This window comes from Phyllobates terribilis, unplaced genomic scaffold, assembly GCF_046119375.1.
Source record: "Phyllobates terribilis strain yellow unplaced genomic scaffold, ASM4611937v1 Scaffold_8__6_contigs__length_399053987, whole genome shotgun sequence".
In the NCBI taxonomy this organism is placed as follows: Eukaryota; Metazoa; Chordata; class Amphibia; order Anura; family Dendrobatidae; genus Phyllobates; species Phyllobates terribilis.
Window position 1 is genome coordinate 364,485,184 of NW_027362768.1, and position 14,013 is coordinate 364,499,196.

At 48.2% G+C, this 14,013-nt stretch overlaps 1 protein-coding gene across 2 annotated transcripts in view; it reads right to left on the bottom strand.

The window, feature by feature from the left end:
• Window positions 1-280: 280 nt before the first annotated feature.
• The window catches only part of LOC141157482 (uncharacterized), a 40,740-nt gene continuing 27,007 nt past the window's right edge, over window positions 281-14,013 (bottom strand). For both annotated transcript variants that reach the window (XM_073644828.1, XM_073644827.1), the window contains 3 exons: window positions 7,760-8,127; window positions 6,416-6,672; window positions 281-5,965 (listed from right to left, as the gene is read on the bottom strand). In XM_073644828.1, coding sequence (XP_073500929.1) covers window positions 5,799-5,965; window positions 6,416-6,672; window positions 7,760-8,127 — 792 coding nt within the window. In that variant the 3' untranslated portion in view covers window positions 281-5,798. The remainder of the gene's footprint in view (window positions 5,966-6,415; window positions 6,673-7,759; window positions 8,128-14,013) is intronic.

The following is a 14,013-nucleotide window of genomic DNA, read 5'->3' on the forward strand; positions in this document are numbered from 1 at the left end:
GTACTTTTGGGTCATTCCTGAACTCTAACCTCATCACCTCCATCATCTTAGTGACATTTGATGCACAGTTTTATCATCCTCATCCTATTGCATCCTATTACATAGGTTATTTTCCTAAATGTTTCCAGTATATTCAGCAATCTATAAGAGATACAGTGATGTGAAAAAGTGTTTGCCCACTTGCTGATTACTTTTGCATGTTTGTCACACTTAAATGTTGCAGATCAGAAAACAAATTAAAATATTAGACAAAGATAACACAAGTAACCACAAAATGAAATTTTTAAAATCATGGTCTTTATTATTAAGGGAAAAAGAAATCCAAACCTACAGGGCCCTGTGTGACAAAGTGATTTGCCTACCATCTTAAAACATAAATTAACTGTGGTTTATCACAACTTTGGGAAGCTGAGTTCAATTTCCCTAGCCACACACAGGCCTGATTACTACCACACCACACCTGTTCTCAATCAAGAAATTGTGGCGCCCCTGAGGGTTCAGTCGCCACAGGGGTACTGCACCTCAATAGAGGTGTGGTATCTCCTCTTCCAGGTAAGGATGGAGCACTTCTCAGGACCCTACTTCACCATTCAACACTACACCACTCCTGTCCTGTAGGGGGCCTAAATGCACCAGTGTGCTGCCCCGTCCCGGGATAGAGGAGATGGGGGGAACCAAAGATAGGGGGAACCATGTAGTGGGTGAGGGTGGAGGACACACTTTTAGGGTACACTTACTAATTCATATTTAATCTACAGCCATCTTAAGTTCAAGGTCTTTGATTGTGATCTTCATCAGTGATTGTGGCCTCCGTCTCTGATTGTGGTCACCGACCAGAGTTCATCAATAGGCCTCATCCGACTGAAGATACACAGTCCTCGTTCTCTGGCCTTGAGACGAGGAGCGGGTCTGAGTTAACCACTGCCTCTACCCGGTCAAGGTCCTGACCTAAGAAGGCCTGGAGGGGAGCAGAGGAGACAAGCTCCACAGGCAAAAGGATCCCAGGGGGATACGGACGGAGCGGCATATGCCACCTGTATTTCTTACTCTGGCCTAGTCAGAGGAACTCCTGCTGCAAGAGGGGTGACCGGCCCCCGATATCTGACTTTGTTACTTCACGTCTCAGTCAGAAAAGCCCGGAGGCTTAGTGGATCCCAGGAGCGATACGGTCGGAGCGGCATACGCCACCTGTATCTCTCTACCTGCGTTTATCCAGTGGGACCTGGCCTTACACCTAGTTCTAACCACACAAACAGTCAAGTGAAGACTCAGTGGGAGAACTCACCAAGGAGAGGAACACACACACCAGAGGGGTCTCGACAAGTGCTCCTGATCAACCTGGAAAGTGCTGGACCCCCTTCCTGGTGGCCGCAGTACGCCGCGAGGAGCAGAGGGAAGATTTGCGGCTAAAGTTCATCTGAATGTGAGTAAAAACCCTGGATGACTTCACACCCCGCTTCAGCCTGTTATTTCCTGCGCGGCACTGCACCCTCCATCCTTCATCACACTGCCCTGAGGCCTGCTCCGCCTGCGGGGAGCCATCCCATCTTAGCTGTCTGTAACACCGGCCTCAGTGGACTGAAACAGCGCTGGTGCCCATCACCGGGAACCGTAGGTGGCATAGTCGGAAAAATACCACTCAACCCTGAAAGCCCATTAAATCTTTTATGTGACCGCCCTGGGCACGGACCGGGTCCGGGCCACGACTGCAACCCCGAGACACCTACACTGACCCGGTTTCGAGTAACCCCATTTCCCAGAGAGGGCTGAGAGCATCACAAACTTGGCGTAGTCGGCAGGATTGCGTGCCCGCAGCAATGGAAGAGAAAAACCCCATTGCCGCCGGGTACTGTGCGCCTTTCCACTAAAAGACTGTCGTTTACACTTATTGTGGCGCCGCCTAAGAAGAACGGATGCCATTATGTGCCAAAACGCCAGCTACCAAAGTCCTCCCATCGTGGGCCTGGTTCCCCAATGGCGCCAAAATTGCAGACCGCCCCCTCCAGCAGAGACAGTCCGCGCAGTGGTGTCCGTCAAAACGGATGGGACGTCCCTGGGAGTGCCCGTCAGCCAGTCGCCCTGGAACCGCCCCAAAAGAAGGAGGAGAGAGAGAACGCACCTTGCAGCCAAGATGGACGCAGCAGAAGAGAAGTCCTCCAAGGCCTCCGATGCTGTTCGACGAGCTGCCACCTTCCTCGGCATGAAGGGTATACGCCTGACCCTGGAGGAGGCCGAGTTCCTCCGAGGAGAAACCCAGGACTTGACCCGGGGGGTCAAAGAGGCCCAGCGATCTGTCGCCGCGGAGTGGAGAGAGGCTGTGCTGCAGAGGATCTGGGCCCCCCGCCAGAGCTCGTCATGTCGGTCCATGGAGGCCGCAGCCCAGGCGGAGGAAGCCCAGGAAGCCGTGTGCAACCCAGGAGGGGTAAGGTGGAAACCCTTATCCTGGGTGCGGGACGCACTGTACCGCTCCTAAGTGTCCTGCCGGCACCCCTGTCCCCGGGCGCCATTGTATGGGAGCAGCTATCAGCTCTGGAGGCCGAGGCCCAAGCCACCGCCGTCACCGGAGACCTGCTATGCCTCCCGGCTCCTGGCTCAGAAAGTCCTGAGTTTCATGGGGAATCCACCTGCCCCAAACCGGACTGGTCCGCATTAGTAGGGGATCTGCAGCAGCTACCACTTCTGCCACTCCCTGCACCTCCAGTCACCTGCCCGGTGGCAGACGAGTATGTCTGGGACAACGAGGGGGGCGACCTGATGGGCTTCCCCCAGGAGACCCGGGCTGAAGCGCGGAGGAGGGAAGAGACGTGCCGTGAGCAACTCCTCCAATTTGACAAGGAGTGACGCCAGAAGGAGGTCCTCTGTGAGCGCCTGGAGGTACGAACCAAAGTCGCAAAGTCGCGGGCCCGCCAGGCAGAGGCCACCCGTCCAAGCCCCCGGGAGGAAGGCCTCATTGTGCGTTTTCACCAGGAGGCCAGATGGGGCTTCATTCGCAGCCCACAGGTCCACCGTGATGTCTTTGTGAACCGGCGGGACGTCGAGCCGTGGCTGGAGCAAGGCCACCCTGACCGGAACCTCTACCCGGGCGATTTGATGTCCTACACCCGCCACCACGGGGAGCGTGGGTGGTATGCCCTGGACGTCCACAGGGTGTTCAAAGGGGATGCCCCCCTCACCTGCCCACAGAGGACCGGTCAAGCTCAGTCGGCAAAAGTTCATCTGAGTGTGAGTAAAAACCCTGGATGACTTCACACACCGCCTCAGCCTGTTATTTCCTGCGCGGCACTGCACCCACAATTCCTTCCTCACACTGCCCTGAGGCCTGCTCCGCCTGCGGGGAACCGTCCCATCTTAGCTGTCTGTAACACCGGCCTCATTGGACTGAAACAGCGCTGGTGCCCATCACTGGGAACCGTAGGTGGCGTAGTCGTAAAAATACCACTCAACCCTGAAAGCCCATTAAATCTTTTATGTGACCGCCCTGGGCACGGACCGGGTCCGGGCCACGACTGCAACCCCGAGACACCTACAGTGACCCGGTTCCGATTAACCCCATTTACCAGGGAGGGCTGAGAGCGTCACAAAATCACTTAAATAGGACCTGCCTGACAAAGTGAAGTAGACCAAAAGAGCCTCAAAAACTAGACATCATGCTGCGAGAAATTCAGGAATAAATGAGAAACAAAGTAATTGAGATCTATCAGGTTATAAAGCCATTTCTAAAGCTTTGGGGCTCCAGCATATGTGTGAGAGGAGTAGCTTTGGATCAATAATAGTAATTATTACTTTCCTCTCACTATGAAGGTCATTTACAAATAACACTGGTCAACACAAAAAAATCATCAGCAAAGGTAATGTATCTGTTTTATGGAGTTTGATGTGCTTATTCCAAAAAATATGCTTAGTTTTGCTCTATCACAAAAAGTTTCTGATATAGAAGCATTTTTGTTATTACGTTATTTGTACATTTTCAATGTATGTGGTTTTTTCTATGTTATTCCCATTTTCTTTGCTTGTCATACTTAATTGTGAATTTTCTTACAGGGACAACATCAGTAAAGTTTTTAGTGAGTTTTATGGGAAGGAGGATTGACAGTGAAGTCAGCCAATGACGGCTTCTCGGAGAGTCACATGTTATGGGGAGGAGCTAGCTGTTATGAGGTGGTAAGATCTGAGTCAGTCAGAGAAGGATGGTGATGGCAGTAAGGACTGGTATGTGAGACTGTGACAGGAGACCGGCCACTACAGGCCTCTTACACTGAGGTGTAACTGAGGGAGGGTCTCCAGAGAGAGACCCTGAAAGCTGCCAATATCACACTGAGAAACTGCCTGCCTGCAAGTGCTCATCTGTAAGGAATAGGCTGACCAGTTTACCTCACACCTGTATATAGTTATTACCTCCAGTAAAGTCAGATCTAAATACAAGCTGCCTCTGTCATCTCTGGGGAAATATCTACATACCGGCTCATCGCATTTTTTTTTTTTTGAGTTTGTCACCACCATTGAACTGAACTTACTCTACTGTTTAATCCGATTTAAAGGAGAAAAATGGCCGACAGTGTATCAATCATCCAGACAGATTCTGCTATGTGTGTGGTTCTTTTACACCAAAAGGCCAAGTACGTTCAATCACTCATGATATGACAATGATGTACCAGATGTACTTTAACTGTCCACTTGGTGATCAAGACAAAAGTTGGGCCCCTCGTGATATGCTCAAGTTGTTCAAATGGTCTACGTGACTGGTTGAATATGGGGACAGTGGCTATGCCATTTGCTGTTCCCATGATTTGGAGAGAAGCCAAAAATCATAGTGATGACTGCTACTTTTGTTTTGTCTTTTCTGCAAAGAACAAACATAAGATTAATTACCCTGAACTTGAATCTGCGATTAGGCCAGTTCCACATGATGATACCTTGCCAGTTCCTGGACCACCGTTGTCTGGAGTGGATGAAATTGAAGCAGAATATGGAGCTGAAGCTACTAGCGAAGGCATGGAGACCTCAAGTCAAGATGAGTATGTACCTGATGGAGCAGCCAGAACGCTTTACTCAACGTGAATTAAATGATCTCATCAGAGACCTGTCATTGTCAAAAGATAAAGCCGAACTTCTTGCATCTGGGTTGAAACAGAAGAATCTTCTTTATGATGATGTCAAAATGCGTTATTACAGAAATAACAGTGTAACACAATTTTTCACAGTTGATGCACCAATGGGGTACTGTAACAATGTGAATGGCCTCTGTGAAGAACTGAATCAAGAGTATTTTGTTTCACCAGGACATTAAAGTAATGGAACACGGCTACCAAGGTTTTTGGAATGACTCAATGATAGCAGATTACTCTTGGGTGTTATATAGGGACAACACTGAAAAATCGTATCAACAACAGTCTAATGTCAAGCACTATTAATTTTTGCTCATATTTTGGTTTCTATTTTGCATGTGAAATTATTTTGGTTAAATAAAAACTGTTTTGTAAGGTCAAGCATTTTTTTTTCTGATATGTAGATTACTGTTTTCTTAATGTCGCCAGTATATTTCCTATACCTTATAATAATGATGCTGCTCCTTGGAAACTATACCTGCTACAGAAAAACTACGGTATATACATTTTTGAAATCAGAACAAAAAAAAAATGATTCAGAAAAGTACAAGGTCAACTGCGATGATTACAAGTAATATTTTTTTTGTCGACCTGTGTTATTATCTTCCTCTCACTATGAAGGTCATTTACAAATTGGGACCGGGAGGGAATTGTCTTACAGTAATAAGGAATTACATCATATGCAAAATCATATTAACCATCAAGTGAATTATCGATTTCCATGTTTTGTAGCAGGGTGTAGTCCCGTCTCCTGTAGTGACGCTTCTGTAGAACCAGTCCAAGTACCGACAAGAGACCCAAGACCCCGATCACCAGCACAAGTGCCGACACCGGGACTGTACGAGGATTCTGGGGCTGATCTGTAAGGAGACAAGAGATGATAAACTTACAGGGAGTACTAGTGCGGAAAGTACTGTAATAAGTAAAGGAAATGGTACTTGTAATAAATGCCTCTACCACCAGATGGAGCTGTAGAGCATTGGTCCCACATGTCAATGTCTGGCAGGGGCTACAGGGTGACTACAGCTGGGCGTAGGTGTAATGATTATTGCTAAATGGGAACAGTGCTGATCCAGAACTTTTGCATTGACCAGCAATGGACCCCTCTAATGGGCCCTGTGTATGGGGGCTCCCTGCTGGCATTGTTCGTGGTGGTACACATTTTAACTTATAATAGGGTCACTGTTATTAGTAATGCTGTAGCTGCCAGTGTTGGGGCACGGCCTGTACTTGTGAGCAGGGATTATGACGGAATAAAATCTCCATCCTGAGTCTTCCTGAAGAATAATGAGTCGGGAACATAATCTCACCCGATGAAATCCTGATGGGTCCCTGGGATAGTCTGGCTGATCTGAGTTGTACTTTGGAGCTGCGGGTGTCACGTCTGTGTCTCGGGGTGAGGCAGCCTTGGGTGCAGCGGTTCGGGACAGTTCCATTGTGACAGATGATGACGCTACAGGACAGATAAACTTCTGGAAAGTTGTCAAACTTAAATACATGAACACTAAAGCGCTGGAGCCGCTGATCCAGAACCTGATGGGTCTGTAGAGTGGAGTCCTGGGAGCAGCTGAAATAGAAAAAAAAACAGGAAAAACTCAAAAGTTTTTCATGAAAGTTGCCACTAGGGGGAGCCTACTGCAAATGTAATAATATTTCTCTTCATGACTTTAATTGGAAGTGTATTTGTGAGCAGTGATCTCCCCGTTGTGGTGGCTTCAAGTAGCAAAAATTATCTAATTTTATTTTATGATGACATTACTAGAAGATATGAGGAATCTCTACTGTTAGTATTGGTTATCTGTGAAGGCTTTGCTGGAACTATTTATTGGTAGCACTTAGTACTTTTTATAGAGGGCTCTGTGTTGGGATAGTTAAAGGTAGGGGCTCTGTTGGCATTCGTTAAATACCTACTGACACCTGGCAAGTGTCCGACAGACCCCACATCAGCAATGCCCTCATCTCCCGATAGCTAGATAGCCCGAACAATGGGGACACTTTGCTGCCATTGTTGTAAACTGTCAGCTCTGTGTTGATTTAAGTGGCTTTTTGCTGGCACTATTGTTTGTTGGAAGCTCTTTGCTGGTATTGTTTCTTGGCACTTTGTTGGCCCTACTATATATCAGGAGCATTTTGCCGGTATTGTTTCTTGTCACTTTGCTGGCACTACTATATATCAGGAGCATTTTGTTGGTATTGTTTCTTGTCACTTTGCTGGCACTACTATATATCAGGAGCATTTTGTTGGTATTGTTTCTTGTCACTTTGCTGGCACTACTATATATCAGGAGCATTTTGCCGGTATTGTTTCTTGTCACTTTTCTGGCTCTACTATATATCAGGAGCATTTTGCCGGTATTGTTTCTTGTCACTTTTCTGGCTCTACTATATATCAGGAGCATTTTGCCGGTATTGTTTCTTGTCACTTTTCTGGCTCTACTATATATCAGGAGCATTTTGCTGGTATTGCGCTTCAGGACAGTGTGTCGATACTGTTACTAGAGGCACTTAGCTGACACTACTGTTTATCAGAAACACTCTTCTCTCTGCTCGAATTTTGCTTCAGGGCACTGTGCTGACACTGTTAATAGAGGCACTGTTGGTTATAGGGAGCACTCTGCTGGTATTGTTATAGGACACTCCATTATGTTACTTACCCCTGTTGGATGAGATTGTACATCTGCTCTGATTCCCCCAATGACGGAGAAGCTTTGCATTTCTCTACAAGTATCTGGAGATGAGAGTCGTCCGACTCCACTCTGAACTCCACGTGGAGGCTGCCGTGAATGTCCACCTCATGGGGATACGTAGTGACCAGGTCTATGAAATCACTAGTTTCGTAGAGTCTCAGTGATACGTTATAATGTCCGAAAGAGACGACGTCGGTGACTTTAGGTTGGAAACTGAAGTCAAGAGTCTCATTGTTCTGCATTTCACACCTCACTGGGATCTCAATGCGATGGACACTGGTCCCGGGGACTGTCCCATAGATCGTGTTGATGTAATAGGTTTTCTCATCTTCATTCTGTGGAAATGTCCAAGTTTGCAATTTAAGAATCACTTGATGAAGGTGGACTCATACCAGTGCAATTCACCTCTCTCTGTGCACTGTCAAATGCTGTGGTTCAAAGTTACCTTCTCTATGATGCATCCATGGGTTAATTGTGTAGGCCTTAATATGGCATTGCTCACATAGTAGGTGGGGGATCTGGACAGGGGGAGACTTGGAAATTGCATAGGACCCCCATCTCCAGAGGAGCACCCAGAGGGACCCTACACAGCTGAAGGTTAGGGGGACAAGTCAGTGTGTGGCAGTTGCCTTTACAAACTTGAAACTGCACCGATAATGACAGTCCTACATTATCAGTGCAGCTTCTAGGGCTAGAAGGGAAAAAGGACCATTGGTGATATCATGGTCACGTGACCAATTGTCCTTCACTCCACAGAGATTGGAGAAACTGAAGAGGAGGAGAGATCCTGGTCTATTCTCTGTAGCAGAATTTGTGAATAAAGGTAATGTAATATTTGCACATAGCTGAACAATGGGTCCCCAGAGTCAATGTCACTAATGGGCCATTGGCAGTGTGTGCATGTAATGTGGCGCCCCTGAGTGTTCAGTCACCACAGGGGTACTGCACCTCAGCTTGAGGTGTGGTATCTCCTCTTCCAGGTAAGGATGGAGCATCTCTCAGGACCCCACTTTACCACTCAACATTACACCACTCCTGTCCTGTAGGGGGCCTAAATGCACCAGAGTGCTGCCCCGGCCCGGGATAGAGGAGATGGGGGGAACCAAAGATAGGGGGAACCATGTAGTGGGTGAGGGTGGAGAACACACTTTTAGGAAACACATATTGATTCATATTTAATCTATGGCCATCTTAAGTTCAAGGTCTTTGATTGTGGTCTTCTGCCAGGGTCCAGCAAGAGTCTGCAGCTGACTGAGGATACACGGTCCTCATTCTCTGGCCTTGAGACGAAGAGCGGGTCAGAGTTAACCACTGTCTCTACCCAGTCAAGGTCCAGACCTAAGAAGGCCTTGGAGGGGAGCGGAAGCAAGGTTGAACAGCAATGTCTGACTTTCATTTGTTCATTTTCTAGACTTTTAATTTATTATTACTTTTGTCAGATTCAAGTTATTTCTGTGACCATTGTGGGTTTCTTTCATTAAATGAGGGGTACCAACAATTTTGACCACTTGTGTAGCTGCTTCTAAAGGGGTAATTTGCAAAGGGAGGACGTAGCTGCTTCAAAAGGTTTAATCTACTAGAAGAAGACACACAACAGCTGCTTGTAAAGGGTTAATATTCTATGGTTCCACAACTATTTCCGTAGGGTTTATCTGAGTCTCTCACTATATACACACAGAATTCACATGATTTACCCTTTTAACTTCCTTCTTCTCTCTCCCTTCCCCTGCTGCATCATAATACACAGAAATCCTTCTTTTTTCTCTTTTTACCTAACTACATCCAATGGGAATAATCATGGCAGCACTGATCTCACTTGTGATTACATATTGTCTCTCCCTACACATTGGTATGTCAGGAGCAGGAAGTTTCATCCAGGTGTCAAAATAGTGAGACCATGGAGAGTCCAACTTCAGCTTCCAACTCTTAAGGGGTCAGAGCTATCAGAAATTATATGGAAGGTAATTTTTTTATTTTCTAAATTATGTACAGCATATATAAGAAAGATTTTATTGTTTGGTTGGGAGGTGATAGGTCCTCTATAAATATATAATTGTGATGTGGACATAGACATATTGTGGAAAGAGAACAATCCCCAACAGTTCTGGATAGGGAATGCGATTATTTTATAGTACTCAGGGACCTGTCTATTCCTGCCATTATGTCCGTAAGTAATTAATGGATTAGGTGTCATGATCTGTGGATTGTATTGGAAAGAGAGTTATCTTGCAAGTAGGTCCAAGAGCAAAATTATGGCTCTGTACAAGCATTTCACTTGTACAGAGAAATATTATGGTACAGGCAGGTGCTACTTGAACTAACATTTTTTGGAAGCATTTCATATGGCGCTCATTGTCAGAGAATTGTGTAAATACTTTTATGACCAAAGTTGACAAAAGTATTCTCGCAGTGATACCTTTATTGGCTAACCAGAAAAAAGATATATATTTGCGAGCTTTCAGAGCACAGAGGCTCCTTCTTCAGTCAGGTTTACAAATTAATTCATTTGTAAACCTGACTGAAGAAGGAGCCTCTGTGCTCTGAAAGCTCGCAAATATATATACAGTACAGACCAAAAGTTTGGACACACCTTCTCATTTAAAGATTTTTCTGTATTTTCATGACTGTGAAAATTGTACATTCACACTGAAGGCATCAAAACTATGAATTAACACATGTGGAATTATATACTTAACAAAAAAGTGTGAAACAACTGAAAATATGTCTTATATTCTAGGTTCTTCAAAGTAGCCACCTTTTGCTTTGATGATTGCTTTGCACACTCTTGGCATTCTCTTAATGAGCTTCAAGAGGTAGTCACCAGAAATGGTTTTCACTTCACAAGTGTGCCCTGTCAGGTTTAATAAATGGGATTTCTTGCCTTATAAATGGGGTTGGGACCATCAGTTGTGTTGTGCAGAAGTCAGGTGGATACACAGCTGATAGTCCTACTGAATAGACTGTTTGAATTTGTATTATGGCAAGAAAAAAGCAGCTAAGTAAAGAAAAACGAGTGGCCATCATTACTTTAAGAAATGAAGGTCAGTCAGTCTGAAAAATTGGGCAAACTTTGAAAGTGTCCCCAAGTGCAGTTGCAAAAACCATCAAGCGCTACAAAGAAACTGGCTCACATGAGGACCACCCCAGGAAAGGAAGACCAAGAGTCACCTCTGCTTCTGAGGATAAGTTTATCCAAGTCACCAGCCTCAGAAATCTCAGGTTAACAGCAGCTCAGATTGGAGACCAGGTCAATGCCACCCAGAGTTCTAGCAGCAGACACATCTCTACAACAACTGTTAAGAGGAAACTTTGTGTAACGGGTCCGGGAGGCGGACTGTAACGGGTCCGGGAGGCGGAACCTCTGAGCTACTATACAAGGGGGCGGCCCTTGTAAGGGAGCGGGTGGCAGTCTCTGGGTGAACGGACAGGGAGTTACGGCAAGTGATCAGGGCAGTCTCTGGGTAAGGGGTAGGTACGACCTGTGATGGCAGAGCCTCCGGGTAGGCTAGCAGGCAGGTGGTAGATGTGTGCTCCCAGGTGAGCAAGCGAGAGTCTCTGGAATAGCAGGTGGTCACGGCACGTGACGGCGGAACCTCCGGGCTGGCAGGCAGGTAGGTAACGGAGAAGCGCTCCCAGGTGAGCGGGCAAGAGTCTCTGGAATAGCTGATGGTCACCGCACGTGACAACGGGACCTCCGGGCTGGCAAGCAGGCAGGTAACGGAGATGCGCTCCCAGGTGAGCGGGCAAGAGTCTGGAGTAGCTGGTGGTCACAGCACGTGACAACGGAGCCTCCGGGCTGGCAAGCAGGCAGATAACGGAGAAGCGCTCCCAGGTGAGCGGGCAAGCTGGTCCATAGACAGACTGACCGGAGTAGTAAGGCAGACCGTCGGACCTCAGGCAAGCAGGCAGGTAGCTGATGTGCGCTCCCAGGTGAGCGGGCAAGTTGGTCCTTAGACAGACTGACCGGAGTTGTAAGGCAGACCGTCGGACCTCAGACTGGCAGACAGGTAACAAGTATTCAGGCAGGAATCAGGCAGGTAACTGGCAGGTACTGGCAGGTAACTAGCAGGAAACTGGCAGGAAACTGGCAGGAAACTGGCAACGGGACCTGAGGGCTGAAGCACAGGTGAGACACAGGTGAAAACAACATTGCTCGGGCACCTCCATTTTGGAGGAGGTGCCTTATATATGATGAAGTCCTCCGGCCATTGGCCGGGGACTCTTTAGGGCGGCGCGCGCGGCCCCTTTAAGAGGAGGGGAGCGCGCGCGCGCCCTAAGCACAGGGGCCGGGAAGGAGCGCGCGCTGAGAGCAGAGCAGGAGGAGGACGCCGGGACGGAGCGCGCGCTGACAGCAGAGCGGGGGGAGGAAGCCGGGCACGGAGCAGAGCGGTGAGAGGAGCAGCGTCCCTGCCTAGCAGAGGGCAGGGACGCCGGCACTACAGTACCCCCCCCTTTAGGCCCCCCCTTTTTTAGGCCAGACAGAAATTTAGCTAGGATGAGAGGGGCATGGATGTTCTCCCGGGGCTCCCACGTTCTCTCCTCAGGACCAAACCCCTTCCAATCTACCAGGAAAAAGGTCTTTCCTCTTACCCTTTTGGTGGCAAGAATGTTCTCTACCTCAAACTCGTCCTCAGCAGAAACCGGAGCAGGAGGCGTACCTGTAGACTTGGAAAAAGAGTTAAGTACCACAGGTTTGAGGAGAGACACATGGAAGGAGTTAGGGATCCGTAAGTTGGCCGGGAGTTTCAATTTATAGGCCACCGGGTTGATCTGACTGATGACCTCCAGTGGGCCGATGAACCGAGGCTCTAACTTATAGGAAGGGATCTTGAGCCGGACATATTTGGACGAGAGCCAGACTTTATCCCCAGGGCGGAATTGAGGAGGGTCCAGACGTTTTTTGTCAGCGTGTCTTTTCATACGCTCGGATGACAGAAGGAGTGCGGACCGGGTACTCTCCCATATGGAGGAAAATTTGTTAACAAGAGATTCCGCAGCCGGATTGTCCGCCGAGGTGGAGACGGGAAACGGGATCCGAGGATGCTAACCGTAGACTACAAAAAACGGGGATTTGGAGGAAGACTCGCTCTCGTGATTGTTGTACGAGAATTCGGCCCATGGCAGGAGATCCACCCAGTCAGAATGGTGGGCATTAACGAAGTGCCGAAGGTAACTGGTCAGGTTCTGATTGATCCGCTCCACTTGACCATTAGACTGTGGGTGGTAAGCGGAGGAGAAGTCCAGGGTGACGTCCAGCAATTTACAAGTGGCTCTCCAGAAACGGGAAGTGAACTGTACCCCACGATCCGACACGATGTGACGGGGCAGGCCATGAAGACGGAAGATGTGGCGGATAAAGTCTTTAGCCAGCTCGGGTGCAGACGGAAGACCTGGCAGTGGAATGAAGTGAGCCATCTTGGAGAAGCGGTCAGCGACCACCCAAATGACCGTACAACCGGCAGAGACGGGCAGATCAGTAATGAAGTCCATCGCTATATGCTGCCAGGGGGCAGCAGGTACTGGCAGAGGTAGGAGGCGGCCGGCCGGCAGGTGTCTCGGAACTTTGTTGCGGGCGCAGGACACACAGGCAGAAACAAAGTCTATTACATCCTTGTGCAGGTTAGGCCACCAGTAGTGCCGGGTAATAAGCTGGAGGGTCTTTTTCTGACCGGCGTGGCCAGCTAGTTTGGACGAATGACCCCAGTGTAGAATCTTCTCCCGATCAGGTACTGGTACGAACGTCTTACCAGGAGGAAGACTATTTAGACTCACGGGAGCCACCTGCATTACTCTGGCGGGATCGATGATATGTTTCGGATCCTCCTCGAGATCAGACACCAGAAAGGATCGAGACAAGGCATCCGCCTTGACGTTTTTGTCAGCCGGGCGAAAATGAAGGACAAAATCAAAACGAGCAAAAAACAAGGACCACCGGGCTTGGCGCGGGTTAAGTCTCTGGGCATGCTGGAGGTAAGCCAAGTTCTTGTGGTCAGTGTAAATTATTACCGGGTGAAGAGCCCCCTCGAGCAGGTAACGCCACTCCTCCAATGCCAGTTTGATGGCCAATAACTCTCGGTCTCCTATGGAATAGTTGCGCTCAGAGGAGGAGAAGAGTTTAGAGAAGAAGCCACAAGTTACCATCCTCCCGGAAGATGATTTTTGAGTAAGTACCGCTCCGGCTCCAGAGGAGGAGGCGTCAACTTCCAGGAAGAACTGCTTGT